This window comes from Ursus americanus, chromosome 8 (genome assembly GCF_024610735.1).
Source record: "Ursus americanus isolate L20-20 chromosome 8, mUrsAme1.1.p, whole genome shotgun sequence".
Classification (NCBI taxonomy): domain Eukaryota; kingdom Metazoa; phylum Chordata; class Mammalia; order Carnivora; family Ursidae; genus Ursus; species Ursus americanus.
In genome coordinates, this window is record NC_142134.1 from 72,254,268 (window position 1) to 72,272,715 (window position 18,448).

Sequence of the window (18,448 nt, forward strand, 5' to 3'; positions counted from 1 at the left end):
AGGGTGAGGGGAGACTCAGCCGCTGGGTTATGTTGTTTCTCGATCCAACATGTGTGTGTTGAACTTGGGAAAATTCATCCCACTGCGTACTTATGATTGGTGCATTTTCCTGTACATAGCCGATAGTTCCCCAAAACACTATTTGCTTTGTTTTGTTTTTAACAGAGGGTGGTAACACCTCACTTTTGAGTTTCCTGAGAGCATTAACAGTAACAGATGAGTACACTGGTACAGCACCAAGCTGTGGAGAACAGCTCTGTGGGGCTCTTATCTGGTGAAATGGGGGGAAACCAACCCATATTTCCAGTGGGCTTTGCTCACAGAGCTAATGAGAAGGCCCAGTGCAGCAGAGCCAGCGGATGGTCGTGAGGGCTGGACAAGACTGCAGATGGAATTTCCACTCTGCCACACCTTCAAATTTTCAGGAAAGCCACTAAGTCCTTGCAATGTTGCACTTCCAGCCTGAGGAACCAAGCCAGGCGGCAGACTTAGGCACTGAGGCAGAGAAAAGCAGGAAGCAGCAAGGTAAGGAGTTCCCAGTGCAGGAGAGGGTTTTCAGCTGTACTAGGGTTTTAGCCAAGCTTATCGAAATTTCCAAGACTTGGGCGCCTGGGTGGCTCAGGCGGTTGAGCATCCAACTCTTGGTTTCAGTTCAGGTGGTGATCTCAGGGTTGTGAGATCGAGCCTGGAGTCAGGCTTCTTACTCGGTGTGGAGTCTGCTTGAGATTTTTCCCTCTACCTCTCTATCTGCCCCTCTCCCACCACTCCTGCACACCGCACTATCGCGCTTTCTCTCTCTCTCTCTCCCCCAAATAAATAAGTAAAATCTTAAATTGCCAAGACTCAGGAAAGCCCTCAGGCAACACTTGTTATAAGTACCTAAAGTACTTAGCCCGTAATGTGCTCAATCAAGGGTAGCCGTTATTATTTTCCTATGCATCTCCCTGTAAGCATCTCAAACAAACCCACCCTAGCACCTATCTTGGGCAAGGATCCGTGGCATCCAAGGATGCAGGGACCACAGTGCCTGTTCTCAGGTTACTCACCTGCCAGAAGCAAGCAAGAGGAAACAGGACATATACATACACACACACACACACACACCCAAAAGGGTTTCTATTTGTCCTTGAAGCATCTTTGAAAAGGGCTCTGGACAAAAGTGGGTGGGACCCCGGCAGAGCCCTGGCCAGAAGGGACTCCCAGCCCTCACACCCCAGAAGACACAGCCCAGAAGACACAGTCCTGTGGCCTTAGGGCTGATCCCAGCAGAACACATTCAACAGCCTCTTGCCGTCCAAACTCACTGCTCCACCTTTGAAACCGCACACTGATTACGATAGACCACCTACGGGTGATCGTTAATACAGCTGTACTGAAAACCCATTTTCCTCAGTCTGTCTTCCAGGATTTTCACACTGCCTTCTCCACAGGATTCCCTAAAATATAAAAGCATATAAGTAAGATTAAAGGAGGAGAAAAAGGGAAGCTGTTTCTGGGTGAATTAAAATTTCCCATGACCACGTGTTTCCTGGGTTATTCTCCTCTCTGGGGGAATATGCGGAAGTAACCCCCAAAACTGCCGCTTGCGGGGAGACCCGCAGCATCCCAGAAGGGGGTGCGCCGAGGACAAGGTTTGTGGGTCCAGCGCACTGGGCGGACCTGCTCTGGTGCATGCGCAGTGTGCCCCGGAGCCCTCGCCATCAACACACCTAAGTGACGCGCCCCAGGCCAACACAGTGCTGCCAGCTTGTTCACCAGACAGTGTGTTAGGCCAGGCTTTAAATGAAAACAAGAACATACAAATCAAAAATTATCAAAAAATGCAAATAAACACAAGGAAAAAGAAATCACCCCAATTGCTTATCACTAGGGCTAAGTGCTGCTGACATTTTGGGGTATAGCCTTTAAGACGTTTGAAATACATTCATTCCCACGAGACTTTTAAAATATAATAAGCTTCTAGCTGTCCAGTGCATTTTGTATTCTGCTTTGGCCCATGTCTGTGTGTGTATATATGTACGCACACGCATACATATATACTTCTGTGCCGTTATTTTTAAATTCCTGTATGGTCTCCCTTACGGAATCAGAACATGATTCATAAAAGCAGCCCCCACTTGTTGATGACCAAGGTTGATTCCTATATTTTAATGTCACACTAAAACTACCCTTCATTTTCAAACACATCCTTAATTCTTTGTTTTCTTAGCCTAAAATCCTGGAAGTAGGATTTCAGGCACTAGCGTTTTGCACGCCATGTAAGGCTCCTTGATAATGTTAAAGCACAGAAGTTCTCCTGAGTAAACCTGAAAATCTAATTGGCTTTATTCAAGGATTCAGGAATAAAGCGGCATCCCTTCCAGTAAACAGGCAGGCAGCTCTAAGTCCTTGGAAATGGAAGGCTTTGTAAGGTCAGGAGGGTGTGACAAGGAAGTTATTAGCAAAAGAAAGGAAAGGATTATTGCAGGCTGGCTCTTCTCTTTGTCGGAAGGGAGAGGCCAGTATTTAGTGTACAGATGACCTCACTACTGCTGATAAGAAAATTTCAGATGGACTGTTTAAAGATCACATTTCTGGGAGAGGTTGAAGCTTGGTTTGCTATTGTGGGGAGAAATGACTCCATTTGGGACCCACTGTTACTTTTTTGTTGTTGTTACGGAAGTACAGTTTGATATATAAGGTGACATTAATTGGGCCTGTTGTTTCTTTTCCAATAACAGGCAGTGCTAAATTGCACCCTCTGCCGCCCACCCCGTCAAGGTGTGAGTATTCATTTCCCCACTCCCCCATCCACTGGGCGTCCTGCCTCCTGTGGCCATAATTCAGTGGGGTCAAACAGCACGGACACAGCCTCCTCACTGTAACACTAACAGAGAGGAAGTCTACAGAGTGGAAATGAGGGATTGGAGGAAGTTTTCACAAAAGAAGTGGCATTCTAGGCATGACAGGAATGATGAGGGCAAAGTGTGGAGTGAAGTCTTGTTTTAGAACCCAGCCAAAATCTGGGAGGAAGTCCTTCTCCAGGACAGGCTCACTACTGAGAATTTTTTAGAAAACAATGACGTGGAGGTTACAGGACACCTGGATATAGAAGTCAATGGATTAGTGTACTTTTTTTTTTTTTTTTTAATAACGGCAGCTAAAACAATGCTAACCACAATCAGGTATCAGCCTTATTGTTTTTAGCTCTTTTGTCTATAAGGTTGTTTTTTTTCCCCTAAAATCTGAGCAGTTCAGGACCTCCTACTTCCTTAGCTCATGACCCATAACTCCACTCCGTGGCACAAACATACAACCACGTGCTCTGGGCCCTTTTATCGTCTCCTCTGTAGCAGACACGTTGGTCCAAGATAACGTTGAATTGCAATTTCCTTATCTCACTAAAGATAGGTTCAAAGGGCAAGCTGCCTCTGATAGAAACATTAAAACAACAAGCAAGTGTAATTTCTAGACAAAGAGCAACTTCCCACAGAAAGAAGAAAAATAATATACACTGTTTTTTTGTGCAACATAAGTATAATTTGTCTTCCGGGAAGAGAAATGCAGATCCTGGTATTACTATGTAGTAAGTCATTTGCAGGCTTCATCTCTTGTTTAAGAGACAGGAAAAAATAATCCCTCATTACACGGTGAGTCTTAGACGGTTCTAGAGGCCTGAAATGGGGAAGTTGCTAAGATTCTCCCAAAACATACTCACTGGGGTTAGCAATACTTTTCATCAATGCTCTGAAGAGCAAGGCCCCAGCTGGCCTCTGAAGAAGCCTGACATGGCTGAACTTGAACCAGGGTGGGCCTCCTTGGCTTGTCTCTGAATCATCTGGGTTTACGTTTCTTATCTTCCCTTTTTTTCCAGCAATGCTCCTCACTGATGAGAAGAATGAAGTCAGGCTTGCCTCTATATAAACTCAAGTGGTTTTCCAGAAAATATGGATCTTAACAGTTTCCTTGGCCAGTTATCCGAGGCCTAGTTGTGGAAACGGTTGTTCTCTGAGAATAAAGTCTTTATTACATAGTCCTTGGGTCAATTCTGAGAACTCCTGCTGGGGGCTTTCAAACAACCAGGAGGAGAAACAGGCTTTGACCCACACAAATGTAGAAGGACCTTTCCTATCCAGTGCTACCCAGGTAGCTCAGAAAGGAACCCCATTTTCCTTGGCTGAGAATAGTAACTGAATAAAAGAGGTCTTTTCTCTGGGCTCGGGACTGGTTAGTGGCATTTCCAAAAAGTCAAGGCTTTGTCTTTCTTTACCCATGACATTTGAAACAGAGAACAGTGTTGTTTCCCAAAAAATGAAAATGTGAAACGGGTTTCACTATATCTTATTCAAGAGAAGCATGTTTGCACAATTACCATCACCAGTAACACTTTGACTTACGCTTTTGGTCTTCCAATATCATGCATAACCCAGATCTCAATTCGTGTGATTTTATCCTTCTGGAAATAGGGAATTTCAAAATCTGCAAAAAAACTGAGAAACACGAAAGACATGTTTTTAAAAAGATTTTTTTTAATTTGTTTATTTAGAGAGAAAGCGAGAGAGTAAGTGAGCACGTGGGGGGCGAAGGAAGAGGGAGAGAGAGAGAATCTCAAGCGGACTCCACACCGAGACCCTGAGATCAGGACCTGAGATGAAATCAAGAGTCAGATGCTTAACTGACTGAGCCAGCCAGGCACCCCGATATTTCTCAGAGTCCTAAAGCAATAGGATACTTTTCCCATTCCATTGGTAGTTGATTTACACATTACTTCTGTTGGAAAACTTTCAGGGTATTCGGTGGGGGTGTTTTTGGCTTTTATTTTTAGGTTACTTATTTCATTCAGGCATTCATTAGCTATTAACCATAGAGATGCAGAGTCATGCTCTGACCTCCAGGCCATTCCACTGTTTTGCTTTCCTGGAGTTTACAAAAGCAAGCATTATGCTGGTAATTAAGACAGTTTTCTTAAGCTTACATTTGAAAAAACTAAATAAACGTGTTGGCATTCTTTGTTGTGTTTGTTGATGCTGGTTTTCTTACCCTTTAATGGGATAGGCTCCTGCTGGCTCTGAACCATTCAGCATGACGTGGATCACCCCAGAACTATCTCTTGAATACTGTAAGAAGAAACAAGAATTTTGAGTAAATTAATACATGTTATTTTTCAGCTGCAAAATGAGCAATTTCTTAAAATTGACATTCCTCAGTGTGAGCAAGAATGTACTAAATTTGGTATTTCGTGCAGCTGGTAGGGATGCAACTGGCGTATCTTGGAACGCAAATTGCTTTGAAATGTCAAAAACGCATAGACTCTGCGATTCCATGGCTGGGAATCTACTCCAGGAAGACCATGTGAAATGATCAGTTTCCAGCATTGTATCAGCTGGAGTAAACTAAAGTACGCAGCCAAACAAAATCACAGTGGCTTTAAACAACAAAGATTTATTCCATGCTCACGTGACATATCTTTATCCCAAGTCCACTGGGGTTTTGTTCCCTATGTCATCGCTCTGGGACCTCAGCTGACAAAGAGTCCCTACTTGCAAAGTCGTTGATTGTCAGGGAAGGGAGAAGGGGACAGTGGCAAATCACAGACCAGTTCTGAGACATTTCCACCCAGAAATCATACACACTCCCTCTCATATCTCATTGGCAAGTTACAAGAAGTCACAAGCAAGTAACGTCAACGGGCAGGGGAACGCAAACCACGTGTGCAGAAGATAAGCCAGACATATTTTGTAAACAGCTCTGAGGACCATCACAAGCATCGCGCACAAAGGTGTGTACTGTGGCATTGTTTGTAAGCCATTTAAAATAGTCAACAACAAAGGAGCGGCAAGTAACCCATAGTACCGAAGTGTCTGAAATATTAGCCAGCCATTAATAAAACTGCAATAGATTTGCAAACGCAGAGGAAGTACGGATATGTAAAGCAAAATGCAATATTAGGAAGACAAAGCATGAGCTCTACTATGCTAAAAATAAATGGGCAAAAGTCTGGGAACATTAGTCAACCCCCCAAAATTCCCAAGGAAGAGACAGATCCAGAGACATTCCCAAATCTCCACTTTATGATGCTACCGGAACATGCAATTTCCCTGATGAAAGGTTTATACCGGAGTGAGGTGGGGTCTGGGGAGGCACATGGCACTGAGATATGACTGGACTTAGTGATGCCCGTACCGGCGGCAGCAAAGCAACAATACACTTCGTGTCGTGCATGTCTCGGGGTGCTCCAAAGACTCAGTGCTAATGGTCGTGGGCAAGTCCACAAATGTGAAGTCTGAAGACCGCAATGCCGAAGGAGTTGCCTTCAGGCAGTAGGCACATACGTGATTAATTTCTTTATCTGTATTTTCTGTTATTTGTCACTTTTTATCCTGAGCAGCTATTACATTGATAAGAAAAAAATGTAATAAAAAATGCATGCAGATACAATGAGGCTCTATGATGTAGTGGTTGAAAAATTTGTTCTCCGGCTCCTCCACGTATTAGCTCTGGAATAAGTCTGCTTAATAAGTTGAATAGAAAGAAAATACATAAATTAAAAAGATAAGCCTGCTTAAGTTTCTTGATCTCTTTGTCCCTCATTTTTCCTATCTGTAAAACAGGGGTCATAGGGGTCCCTAACTTCATAGGATTGGTGTAAAGATTAAATCATTTAAAATAATAATTATTGGGGCACCTGGGTGGCTCAGTCGGTTAAGCATCCGACTCTTGGTTTCAGCTCAGGTCATGATCTCGAGGTCATGGGATCGAGTCCCGTGCCAGGCTCTGGTTCTCAGTGCAGAGTCTGCTTGAGAGTCTCTCCCTCTGCCCCTCCCCCCACTCACGTGCATGCTTTCTCTCTCTCTAAAATAAATAAATTTTTAAAATCTTTAAAAAAATAAATAAAAATAAATTAAACACAATAATAATTATTAACATGTGTTGAATACTTCTCTGCTACAGTTCAGACCGTCTCATCACTAAACTGCCTCTCCTTGTGCACAGACTATCCAGCATATTCTAAGGGCTCATAAAATGTGGGCATGATTCTTAGCTCCTTTCCGAGAATGTCGACATTGCCCCTGAGTTGCGGTTATGATCCCACATTCAGGTGATGATGCCCCCGTAGCCTCCATGAGGGGCTCTAGCAGCCCAGTGCTCGTGGAGTGGAGTCTCCACTGGAAATGGAGCCCCCGGGTAGTGAGCATAAATGGGGTGCTCCCACTGGAGCAGCAGGAGAGCTCAGGAATGAGCAGTGACTTTGGCTTGGAGCCGACCTTCTGTCCCGCTCCAAACCACACCGTGGAAGAGGATTTAACCAAAGTCATCTCACTCTGATCAACAAGGGACCCAGTGGACCCCTGGGGATCCAGAATGGGACAAAGGGACATGGACAGCCCCGAAAGGGAGTTGTTGGTGGTGGGTGGCAGGACCCTGAAGTCAATATGGCTAACATTTAATAGACTGTCACCATCCCTGGTGGCTGTGTTCTCTGAGGAATAGACCTTCGGTAAGGGGCCATTTCTGTGTCTCCAGTTTACCTTCCCCTCACCTGTCACCCACTACCTCCTATCACCTCCTCTATCATGACTCGCCGTCTTGGGGACATTTCTGACCCCCACATCTGGATTTCAGATGTCCCAGGGTCTCACATAAAACAGGGGCCACCCCATTTTACATAGCAAGCAAAATCGCATTGATTCCAAATACTCAGAGCAGCCAGAACATGACAGTGCTAATAGTGCCTGTGTTATACCCGCATCTACACCAACACTCACGCGTGTGTGGGCTGTGCCAGGTGCTGCACGATTTAGGCCCTTAAGCCCTCACACCATTATGGAGCAGACAGAGCGAATCAGAATGTGGCAACCATGGACAGAAAGAGAGGCTCAGGGACGTTAAGTCATGACCCGACGGCCCTGTCTCTGAACCCTTCAATCCTGTGTTCGTGGGGGCCCACGTGTGCTCAGCCTCCTAGCGTCCTTCCCAAGCTCACCTGCATAGATGCCCTTCTCCAGAAAGAATCCACGGCGTTGTTTTCACAATCTTCTGATGAAGGGCAGGACTGGTAATCGAGTCCTGAGGGGAAAATGGACAAACGTGTTTCATTCCAAACATTGGATCAGAGAAGAATTAATTTAAAATATTCGCTGCCCCACAAAACCTACTTAGCCTGTGTTTACAAGTCTGACGTTCACAGTTCTGCCTACCCCATCCACAAAGAACCCAATCTCTGATAGAAAGGCAGGTGTCATTTTGCTCTGCACAAATATGAGGAAGGCAGTGGGCTACTGAGTGAGGCTGCCGACCACCACGCATCAGATGCTCGCTCGGCGATTTCTTTACTGAGGGTCCAGTGAAGTGATTAAAAAAAAATCTTTGCTCTGTTGGGTGAAGTGCCTTCTCCAGTGAGCCCTGGTCTTGGAAGTAAATGCAACAAAAATACACCAAGAAAGTGATAGTCCTTAGCCAGAAAACAGAAATTTTGTGACATTTAAAATAGATAAAGTGTTAACATGTATTACATTTTAAAAATTCTAACGACAGGGGTGCCTGGGTGACTCGATCGGTTAAGTGTCTGCCTTAGGCTCAAGTCATGATCCCACCTGGGATGGAGCCCCATGTCAGGATCCCTGCTCAGAGGGGAGCTGGTTTCTCCCTCCCCCTCTCCCTCCGCCGCTCCCCCTGCTTGTGCACTCTCTCTCTCAAATAAATAAATAAATTCTTTAAAATAAATAAGTAAATAAAAATAAATAAAAATTCTAATGACAGAATTCAGCAGCCATATAATGGGACTTGTCCCCCATTTACTCTGTAAAAAGGGAGAAAGAGCTCATTGACAAGTCCCTCCAGAGAGAACCAAAAAGGGCAAAATGTGTAAGTCTGAAGGGAAATACGGGGAGTTTCCATGCTCCCTGAGGGCCCATCACCCTCCCAGCATCTGTGTTCACAAACTCAGAAGCCCTCTGAACCCCACCACGGGTTTTATGAGATTTCATTAGGCAGACACGATTGATTAAATCATTGCCTTTGTGATTAACTCAATCTCCAGCCCCTCCTTCCTTCCTGGAGGACAGGGATGGGGCCCAAAGCTCACAGGCTCTAATCTGATTTTCCTTGGTCTTTCTGGCAACCAGTCCACATGTGAAGCTATCTAGCGACCCCTAACCACTAGCCATGTCATGATCACACAAAAGACACTCTTATTACTCCTCACATTCCCAGGGTTTTAGGAGCCGTGTGCCAGGAACTAGGGACAACAACTGAGTATTTGTGATTATACCATACTCTCCTTTCCTTCACATTCTTTTCCTCAGACTCCACACATCCCTGCTGCAGGATAATCAGACAGACTTCCGGGTCACTGTCTATTGGATGAATGGCCATGTCCACTGACCTGAACCCTGCAATTTTCCCATCTCTCTCCCAGTGAAAGCCCCGTGCTGTCTGGCCCTCCTTTATTCCTCTAGCCTCATAGCTTACTACTTTTCTCTTTTCTTATTGATGTCCTTGCTGTTCCTTAAATATGTCAGATACACTTCTGCCTCAGGACCTTTGCACTTGCTGTCCCCTTTCTCAGGAAATGTTCTTCCTCAACTCCTTCAGATCTTTGCTCAAATAGCTTCTCAGCGAGACTTCCTCTGGACACCAATGTAAACCTGCAACACTGTCCTCCCTCTTCCTCACCCTTCTAGCACTTCCTACCCTCTTTTCCTGATTTGTTTCTCTCTGTAGCCCATGTAATCTTACGGCAGACTATTTGATTTGCCTGTGTCTTGTCTTATCTCCCCATCTGTAATGTAAGGCTGGAGTATTATTTTCCTGTTTTATTCTCTGCTGTGTTCCCAGTGCCTAGAGGCACAGAGTAGGCACTCTACGGCTTGTAGTTGGATAAATGAATGAATGGAAGAGGATACACAGAATGGAGCTTAGGCTAACTTTTAAAGTGACTCCAATACCCAGGCAGGAGGAATCTCCAGTTTTCATGAAGGGAACACCTCCTCCCACTTCCTTTCCTGATCACGCTTCAAAACTCATTGAGAACCAAGAGCTGCTGGGAAGCTTCCTGGATACCTGGCCTAGGCTGGTGACTGTGCTACTGCTTAGGTCCGGCCTTTCCTGCCTCAGAGCACAGCATGCAAGGAAATGCTCCTCACAAGGCTATAAGCCCGCTGAGGATGGGGACTGCTATATCTCCAGCTCTCCGAAGGCTCTGGATACACAAGGAGAGCTCTTATTACCATCAGGCCAGCCCTTGCGACTTTCACTATGATTTTAATCTCAAACTGTCTTCTGGTACTTGGAGTGGCATTTAAGAGCACAGGCTTCAGATCCATCAGAAGAGGATTAACTACTGGCCCTACTCGTTTGAGTGATTTAACCTCCCTAAACTTCAGTTTCCCCTTCTGGAAAATGAGAATCATGAGGCTGGGTTGGGCAGGGTTGGGAGCACACGCTCTCGAGTCGGACAGTCCGACTCTGCCGCTTCCTAGCTGTTCACTTCTCAGCAAGTTTCTTAACCTTGCTGTGCCTCAGTTTCCTTATTTATCACAACAGGGATTAGGAGAGGACCTATCTCTTGGGGCTGCTGCAGAGATTAAACTAGTTAATATATGTCAAGGGCTTAAAGAGTACTCAGCAAAAGATAAGTAAGTGCTTTCTCTCTAGTATTATTCTTATTAATTATTATTATTACCACCTACCTCAGAGGATTTGGGGGGAATCAAATGAGACGAATGCATAGGAAAGCATTTAGCACAAATGGCAAATGCACAGATCGACTTAACCAGGAGCTCTTACTTTCCTGGCGATTTGTCTGGAAGTCTTACCGGAGCCATTTTCCTGTCGACACCAGCTCAGAAAATCGCCAAACCTCCCGTACAGAACATTGCTCAGAGGCATCAAGCGCCGGCCACTCTCTGTATAGCTCGTGACAAGGAGGTGGTTGTTTTCCCAGAACAGGGACTAAGGAGAAACAGACACAAAATAACATGAAAATGAAATCAAAGCAGATCTATTTTTCAGCCAGGCAGTGCATTTCTTATTCCAGTCTGACTTGCCCCACAACACTTGAACTTTCTTTGTCTTTGTCTTTGTTTACCCGTTCAGGGAGTGCCACGATCTGTCCTCCCATCATTCCAAGGGTATCATGCACACATTAACAAAGTACTTTCCCAGTAGTAATTACAGATATTAATCTCTGGATTTAAAAAGAGATCAAAGGACCTGGGTTCAAATCCTGGCTCTGTCATACACTAGATGTGTGATCTTGAGCAAGGCATGTCATAGCCCTGTGCCTCAGTTTCCACATCTGGAAAATGGGGAGCATGAGCCCTTTCTCTTCTTCCATAGCTGTGTTCAGGATGATACTTTGGAGGGTGTAAAGTGCCTCAGAAATATGTTACTTTTATATTGTCTTTTACAGTTTCCACTCTACTGCTACAGTGTTTTCAGACAACCGTAATACAAATAACAATATCCCTCTCAGGATCTCATCAGACCCTCAGGAGTCCAGCTGGGCTATGCCTAGCCTTGAAGCTTCCCGAGGGCAGGGGCTGTTTTGTTCCCCATTGCAAGCATCCTCAAGCCTTAGCACTAGGTCCAACACTCGGCAGGAGCTCAGTAACAACCTACTGAGTTCATCAACTAGCATCAAAATCTATGAAAGAAGAGAACAAAATTTAGGGTTCTTCGTTTTACTGGCAGGGAGGCAGCGAGATTCAAAATGCAACATATTCTTAAAAATCAGTATTTTCAATCTATTATGTCTCTGAACCTTTCAGCTCCATTTACAAATGTAAAAAAACACAATGTTAAGATTTTTTTCATTTGTAAACATCAATGTTACGTGATTTTACAATGAAAAATCAGGTTAAGAATTATGTTGTCGAGAAACCAAATGAAGCTATCTGGCTTTCTTTAAACTTTTCCTAAGCAAGCATTTTATGTAGATTTTCTCATTTATTTTCATTTTATTAGAACACAGACGTGTGGTTTTCTTAAAGAAATTGGTACTGAATAGATAGAAGCTTAAGGTCCCTTAAAAGGAGGGATGGGTCTTCTGGGAAGATACTGAGGTTAAGGGTCTTCTGAGTCACTCAAAAGTTCAGGCCTTTGGGGCCAGATAGGACAAAGTTACTCAGCACTGGCTGGGGGAAGAGGGCAGGAGAGAGGTGTGGCAAGGTCCTATCATAGTGATTCCCGCACAGCCTTGTTGATGTAGGACAGTTCCTTCTGCCCAGACAGGCAGGAGACCCAGAATTACCACGAGACAAAGATGCCTTCCCATCAGAGAGCTCAGGTGAGTTTGCTGCTTGATTTTTGGGGGAGACTGAAACAGGCGCCCTCAGGGTCGCAAACACCTGACCCATGCACCCTCTCTCTCGACAGAGAGGAATGTTTTACCTTGTCTCTGGGAATGGAATGTCTGGAGAGGTTAATAAACAGGTCGTAGTCTGAGGGAAATACAGAACAAGGATCCTTCCGCAGCAGCACCATTCTAAAGGCCTCCCAGAGAGCTGTGCAGTTCTTGTCCCTGTACGGCAGCACACGTGAAAAGAAGGAGAAGAAAAAACAACACATCATGAGGTGTCATGAAGTATTGCCATTTCTCTCTAAGTACTCCAACAGCTTTCCGAGCAATTTTGCCATTTATCAACTCTGCAGAACTAGGCACAAAAAAGACAGCAGATTGTCCTGTCTCGTGCATTAACCCCCATTCAGACGAGGAGAAGAAAAACCTAGGTGATGGATTTGGAAATCCGACAGTGGAAATGGCTCTCAGACAGTCTCAGACACATTTTTCAGAGATAAGGAACACTCTTGTCCCCTGCGGGCCCCCAAAGATGAGCAGAAAAGGTACTTTGCTGCAGGACGACCATTCCCATAAACCCAGGCTCCCAACTTCAGGGGCCTCTCCATTGAGACTTAAGGTCCACTGTGCCCGGGGCCACGTGTGATCAGGCCGGTGGACGACACCTTATAAAACCAGGAATGCGCACTGGGTGTTGAGAAAAGCTGTTTTCACCTCCTGCGAGTGTTACTTAGGGATAAGGTTATCAGGGACCACAGTGAGAAGTTACAAGGAATACACTCTCTTGTTCTCCAGCATGCTCATTGTCAGCTTCACAAGTCCTATAGAACCACCCCGTTCCTGGGAAAGCCCAAAGTTACTCAAGAGAGCAGCAGATGTTCTTGGGAAATTCCAGAGTTAAGCAAACCCTTTGAACGCCATGCTCAAAAGATTACAAAAGTTTTACTAAGTACCTGTGACTAGGTTCCTGTTTGTAGGGACAAACTGACCCAAATGTTGTTGGCTGGCAGCCTAAAGCAGCCCTGAAGTTTGTGTTAGAGGAGATAGTCTTTGAGAACTATCTCCCTGTCTCCTTTGAAAGTAATAAAAACCGTCTGCTCAAGCCAAAGGATCTGGGCTGATCTAGTGGCTGACACCCCACGCCGTCACCCTTTGTATTAGGTGACACTAAGGCAGACAGGATGCCCTCTGGTGACAGCCACAACTCTTCAAGTCCATCCTAGCTTTCCAAAAACATTTCCCAAGGCATTTGTAACTGTCGATTTCTTGTGTGGGGCAGCGGGTAATATAGGTGTTTCTTATATTATTTTCTGCTCTTTTTATTTGTCTGAAATGATTCAGAAAAAAAAAAAACTGGCACAAGAAAAAGACATTATGAAAATAGAAAAAGTAGGTCCAAAGAAAGGAACAAAAATTAGTAAGAAGCACTGTGCTGGCAAGAGACATTCAAACTCATAAACTCCTCTAGGTTTCAGAGGATATGAAATTTGAATTCCCCAAGTCCCTGGATTCACCAATTTCCAGGTGGGTCTCCTGGGTCTGACCATTCTGGCTAAGCACATGCTTACTGGCTGTCATCCAGACTCACCTCTACTTAACCCTCGCCTCTAGACTGACGGACCACAGCCTCCTTCGCTTACACACTTAAACACACACACACACACCCCTCACCCTTAGACTTCCCACCCTCTGCACTTGGCTCCCCGGACCTTTAGAACCCCCACCTTCCCCCGCGCACACGTCTCGGTCGAGATCGTCCACTCCCCCCATCCCCTACCCTTCAGACTCCATCTGCCCCTCCCGACACCTTCCTCACCTCTAGACCTCCCCGCTTCCCCGGCCGGCTCACCGCTGGTCCGGATTCAGCCGGGCGATGTACTCCGCGCAGCGGCCCCGGATGATGCTCTCCAGGTGCCTGGTGGTGCCTTCTCCGCGCCACCGGGCGCCCCCAGCGCCCGCGACCACCAGCAGCAGCAGCAGCAGCGAAGGCGTGAGCCCCCGGGCTGTCATCGCGGGCGACTTGTCCCTCCAACTCTGCTTCTGACTCACTTCTCTGGCACCTAGATGACTCCCTCCAGCTGCGCTCCGACACCACACCCCCTGGCTTCCTGCCTCTGCGAGCGGCTTCAGGTCCAAGATTGAGTTGGGACTTGACTGGCGACAGGACTCTTGGCTCTTGGCTAATTTTTTTTAAAGGTTTTATTTTTAAGTAATCTCTATAGAGATTACTTGGGTGTAACAAGGTGGGGCTCCAACTCACAACCCCGAGATCAACACTCGCACGCTCTAAGGACTGAGACGTTTTTGTTTTTGTTTTTGTTTTGATTGAAGTATAGTTAACATACAGTGTTATGCGAGTTTCAGGTGTACAACGTAGTGATTCGACAGTTGTGTATACACTACTCAATGCTCACCACCTGTCACCACCTGTCACCATAAGTTATTATATTATTGCCTATATTGCCTGTGCTGTACTTTTCATCTCCCTGACTTATTTTGTAACGTATTTTATGTACCTTTTAATCCTCTTCAGTTATTTCGCCCATCCCCCACCCACCTACACCTGGCAACCACCAGTTTGACAAACAAACAGACAAACAAAAACTGGCTCCGCTAATATTGGCCAGAGTCCCGGAGAAAGGAGCCCCCACAGAGGTGAAGTTGGGGAACAGGTGAGGAAAGTTTAAGTCATCAAAAGAAAGATTTTTCTGGCCCCAAACTGACACCTTTGACAGATGCCCTCTCTTCCACCAAAGATGAGTGGGTTTTGTTTTCAGGAAATAATAACTGCGAGACTAATATTTATTGAGTTGCTATTATGTGCCAAGCACTCCATAAGCAGTTTTCAATTACTTTTCAAAATATCCTGCCAGTTAGGTTTATCATTCCCATTTTACAGATGAGGAAATTCAGGGAAGTTAAGTAATTTGTTGGAGGTCATAATCTCCTCTCCAGATAGATGCAAAATCCTCCAGACAGTCAGTTCAGAGAGCCAGGATGGCTAGAATGGCACTTGGAATTCTGGAGGCCCTAATCTTCAATTCTCACAGTAATAATGGCTGTGAACTCCGAGTGCCTCAGGGCAGGCATTTGGTAAATATGGGAAGCTGGCAAGAGGTGGAGGTTGGTGGGTTTTATAACATTTTATGTGAATCTTTCTCTCTTTTTATTATCAACATTTATAACCATGGGCGCCTGTGTGGCTCAGTTGGTTAAGCGACTGCCTTCGGCTCAGGTCATGATCCTGGAGTCCCAGGATGAGTACCGCATCAGGCCCCCTGCTCATCAGGTGGCCTGCTGAGACCTCTGACCCTCTCTCAAACAAATAAATACGATCTTAAAATAAATAAATAAATAAATAAATAAATAAATAAATAAATAAATAAATAAATAAATAAATAAAGTTTATAACCCAAACCCACATTGACCTGTCCAGCCTGTCCAGTCCACTTTCCAGATAGAAGCATTTTTGTTTCAAAAGTTTTTTGTATTTACTTCCATGTTTCCAAATAACATGCCTATATGCTGTTTCTTCATGTTTCCTTCTTAGATTCTATTCTTTTGACTTCCTAGGATGGAAAAGGAAATTTTATCTTTAACCTCACACATCCTCAAAAGGCATCCTTCTGTGCCTTTCATCATCCTGAAACACATCACAGGTCATAATAATATGAATGCTGATTACTGATTTAAAGCTTGTATCTAAAAAACAGAACTCAACAACACAAAAATAAGAAGAAAAGCAACACAAATTTTAAAATGGGCAAAATTGTTGAACAGATATCTCAGCAAAGAAAATAGGTCCACTACAAGGTATTTACCAAGAAAAAGATGAAAACATGTCTACTGGGGCGCCTGGGCGGCTCAGTTGGTTAAGCAACTGGCTTTGGCTCATGTCATGATCCCGGGTTCCTGAGATTGAGCCCCACATAGAGCTCTCTGCTCAGCGGGGAGCCTGCTTCTCCCTCTCCCTCTGCTGCTTCGCTTGCTTCTGCTCTCTCCCCTTCTCAAATACATAAATAAAAGCTTAAAAAAAAAAAAGAAAATGAAAACGTGTCTACCCAGATTTATACATGAAATATTGTTCATTGGGCTTAATCCATAATAGCCCCTAAATTAAACAATGTAAATGTCCAACAAGAATAAACAGTGATCTAGTCATACAATGGAAAACCACTTAGCAATTCAAAGGCATGAACTACTGATACACTGAAGCATCTAAAAGTATATATACTGAGTGAAAGAAGCCACACATAAACACATACTTTATTATTCCCCTTACAGGAAGTTCCAGAAGGCGGCATAGGATGCTGACATATATAGAGAGTTGGGGGAAAGAGATACCAGATGGTACCAATTGCCTGAGCAAAGCCAGAATAATGGGAAAGAATGCGGCTTCTCCTGGAAAAGATTAAAAAATTAGTTTGGTAAACAGAGTGCAGGTTGAGACTTGCCAGGAAAGCTAGGGTTACATCTCAAAGACCTTGAACTCAATACTAATCTGGATGTTGTTTTCTTGAACATTAAGAGCCTTCAATAATTTTGGACTTCCTTATTAAAAGTTTTGTCTTAGGGGCACCTGGATGGCTCAGTGGGTTAAGCATCTGCCTTCAGCTCAGGTCATGATCCCAGGGTCCTAAGATTGAGCCCCACATCGGGCTCCCTGCTCAGTGGGGAACCTGGTTCTCCCTCTCCTGCTCCCTCCTGCTTGTGCTCTCTCTCTCTGTCAAATAAATTAAAAAAAAAAAATCTGTCTTAAAAAATAAAAAAATAAAAAATAAGAAAGAAAAAGAAAGAAGGAAAGAAAAAAGAAAGAGGGAGGGAGGGTGGGAGGAAGGAAGGAAGAAATTTCTTTTGTTATTGGCCTTCTTGGTTGCTAAAGGATGAAGCAAGAGAAGAGAGATGAGGCATTTAAAGGTCTTAGAACAGGGACACCTCAGTGGTTCAGTCGGTTAAACGTTCAACTCTTGATCTCAGCTCAGGTCTTGATCTCAGTGTCAGGAGTTTGAAACCCACATTGGAGGTAGTGTTTATTTGGGCGGGGGGTGGGGGGGAGGTCTGAATCCAAGGGTGGAGTGAGCCACAGTCCTAGAGAGTGGTCTCAGTTCAGAGGGCAGAAGCATGTGCCATATAAGTTATCCCCAGGCTTTGAAACCTAGTGGAGTTTGCCCAGGTGGACCTCTGAAGGTGATTGAATGGCGACTCCTTTTTGCCTCTCATTTTCTCCCTTTTTGAATGGGAATGGTTGTGACTGTTACCTAGGTCTGTCCCACCACTGTATTTTTGAAGCACAGAACTGGAGTTCTAATTTCACAGGTTCACAGATAAGAGGATTTTGCCTCAGTACAGATTATACCCAGATCCTGTACCCACATCTAATTTAGGTGATTTAGATGTAAGATTTGAGCCTTTGAGCTGGTGAGACTTAGATGAGATTTTGAACTTGAGTTGATGTTGTGATGGGCTGAGACTTGTGGACACTTCAGGAGAGGGGAGTGTATTTCTCAAGCAAGATGGATGTGAGTCTTTGTGAAGAGTGGACTGGGATAGGTTGAGTGCCCCCTTCACTACCCAGAAGATGTCCAGATCTGAATTCCTGAAACTTGAATATGTTGTCTTACCTGGTAAAAAGGATTTTGCACAAGTGACATATACTGACAGAAAACCACAAGATCTCTGGATCAGAAAGAATTAATTACTCATAGCAAAAAACCCAGCCAGGTCAGTACTGTTGGTGCCCATACCCCGATTTCCCAGCATGACATGGTAAGGGCCAGGTGTCCCCGTCCATCCTGCGGTTTGTTGCACCACAATAGACTCTAGGGTGTTATGGAGTTGAGGGTATTATCTCTCCAGCCTCCCCTCCAGAGAGATTATCCATTACTCTGGTACGCAAGCAAACATCTCTGAAGAGGGGAAGAGGCTTTATCTTTACTTCCCTGGGGTGTTTCTAGCTTCATCATCCTAAACTGTCTCCCTTCACAAACATTCTTAACTTGGATGCAAATACCTTCAAAGGATCCCCACTGAGCAGACACGTGAAATATTCATGGAGAATTGTCTTCCAGCACTTTATTTCAAGCACAAAGAAAGTGGGGGGAAAAATTACGTTCAATAGAATACAAAATATGGAAAATCAAATATTACAATAATGCGAGGTGTGGTGGC

General features: G+C 44.7%; 1 protein-coding gene across 5 annotated transcripts in view; it reads right to left on the reverse strand.

Moving 5' to 3' along the window:
* The window catches only part of BST1 (bone marrow stromal cell antigen 1), a 32,176-nt gene extending 16,002 nt beyond the window's left edge, over positions 1-16,174 (reverse strand). For 4 of the 5 annotated variants that reach the window (XR_015725583.1, XM_087864264.1, XM_045771377.2 and 1 more), the window contains exons 1-7: positions 14,130-16,174; positions 12,373-12,502; positions 10,797-10,932; positions 7,964-8,046; positions 5,020-5,096; positions 4,377-4,469; positions 1,350-1,436 (exon numbers count right to left, since the gene is read on the reverse strand). Coding sequence is in view for 4 of the 5 variants with exons in the window: in XM_087864264.1 (XP_087720390.1) it covers positions 1,350-1,436; positions 4,377-4,469; positions 5,020-5,096; positions 7,964-8,046; positions 10,797-10,932; positions 12,373-12,502; positions 14,130-14,290 (767 nt within the window). In the remaining variant the exon portion in view is untranslated. The remainder of the gene's footprint in view (positions 1-1,349; positions 1,437-4,376; positions 4,470-5,019; positions 5,097-7,963; positions 8,047-10,796; positions 10,933-12,372; positions 12,503-14,129) is intronic. The other variant, XM_087864265.1, reaches the window with a different exon arrangement.
* Positions 16,175-18,448: the final 2,274 nt, after the last annotated feature.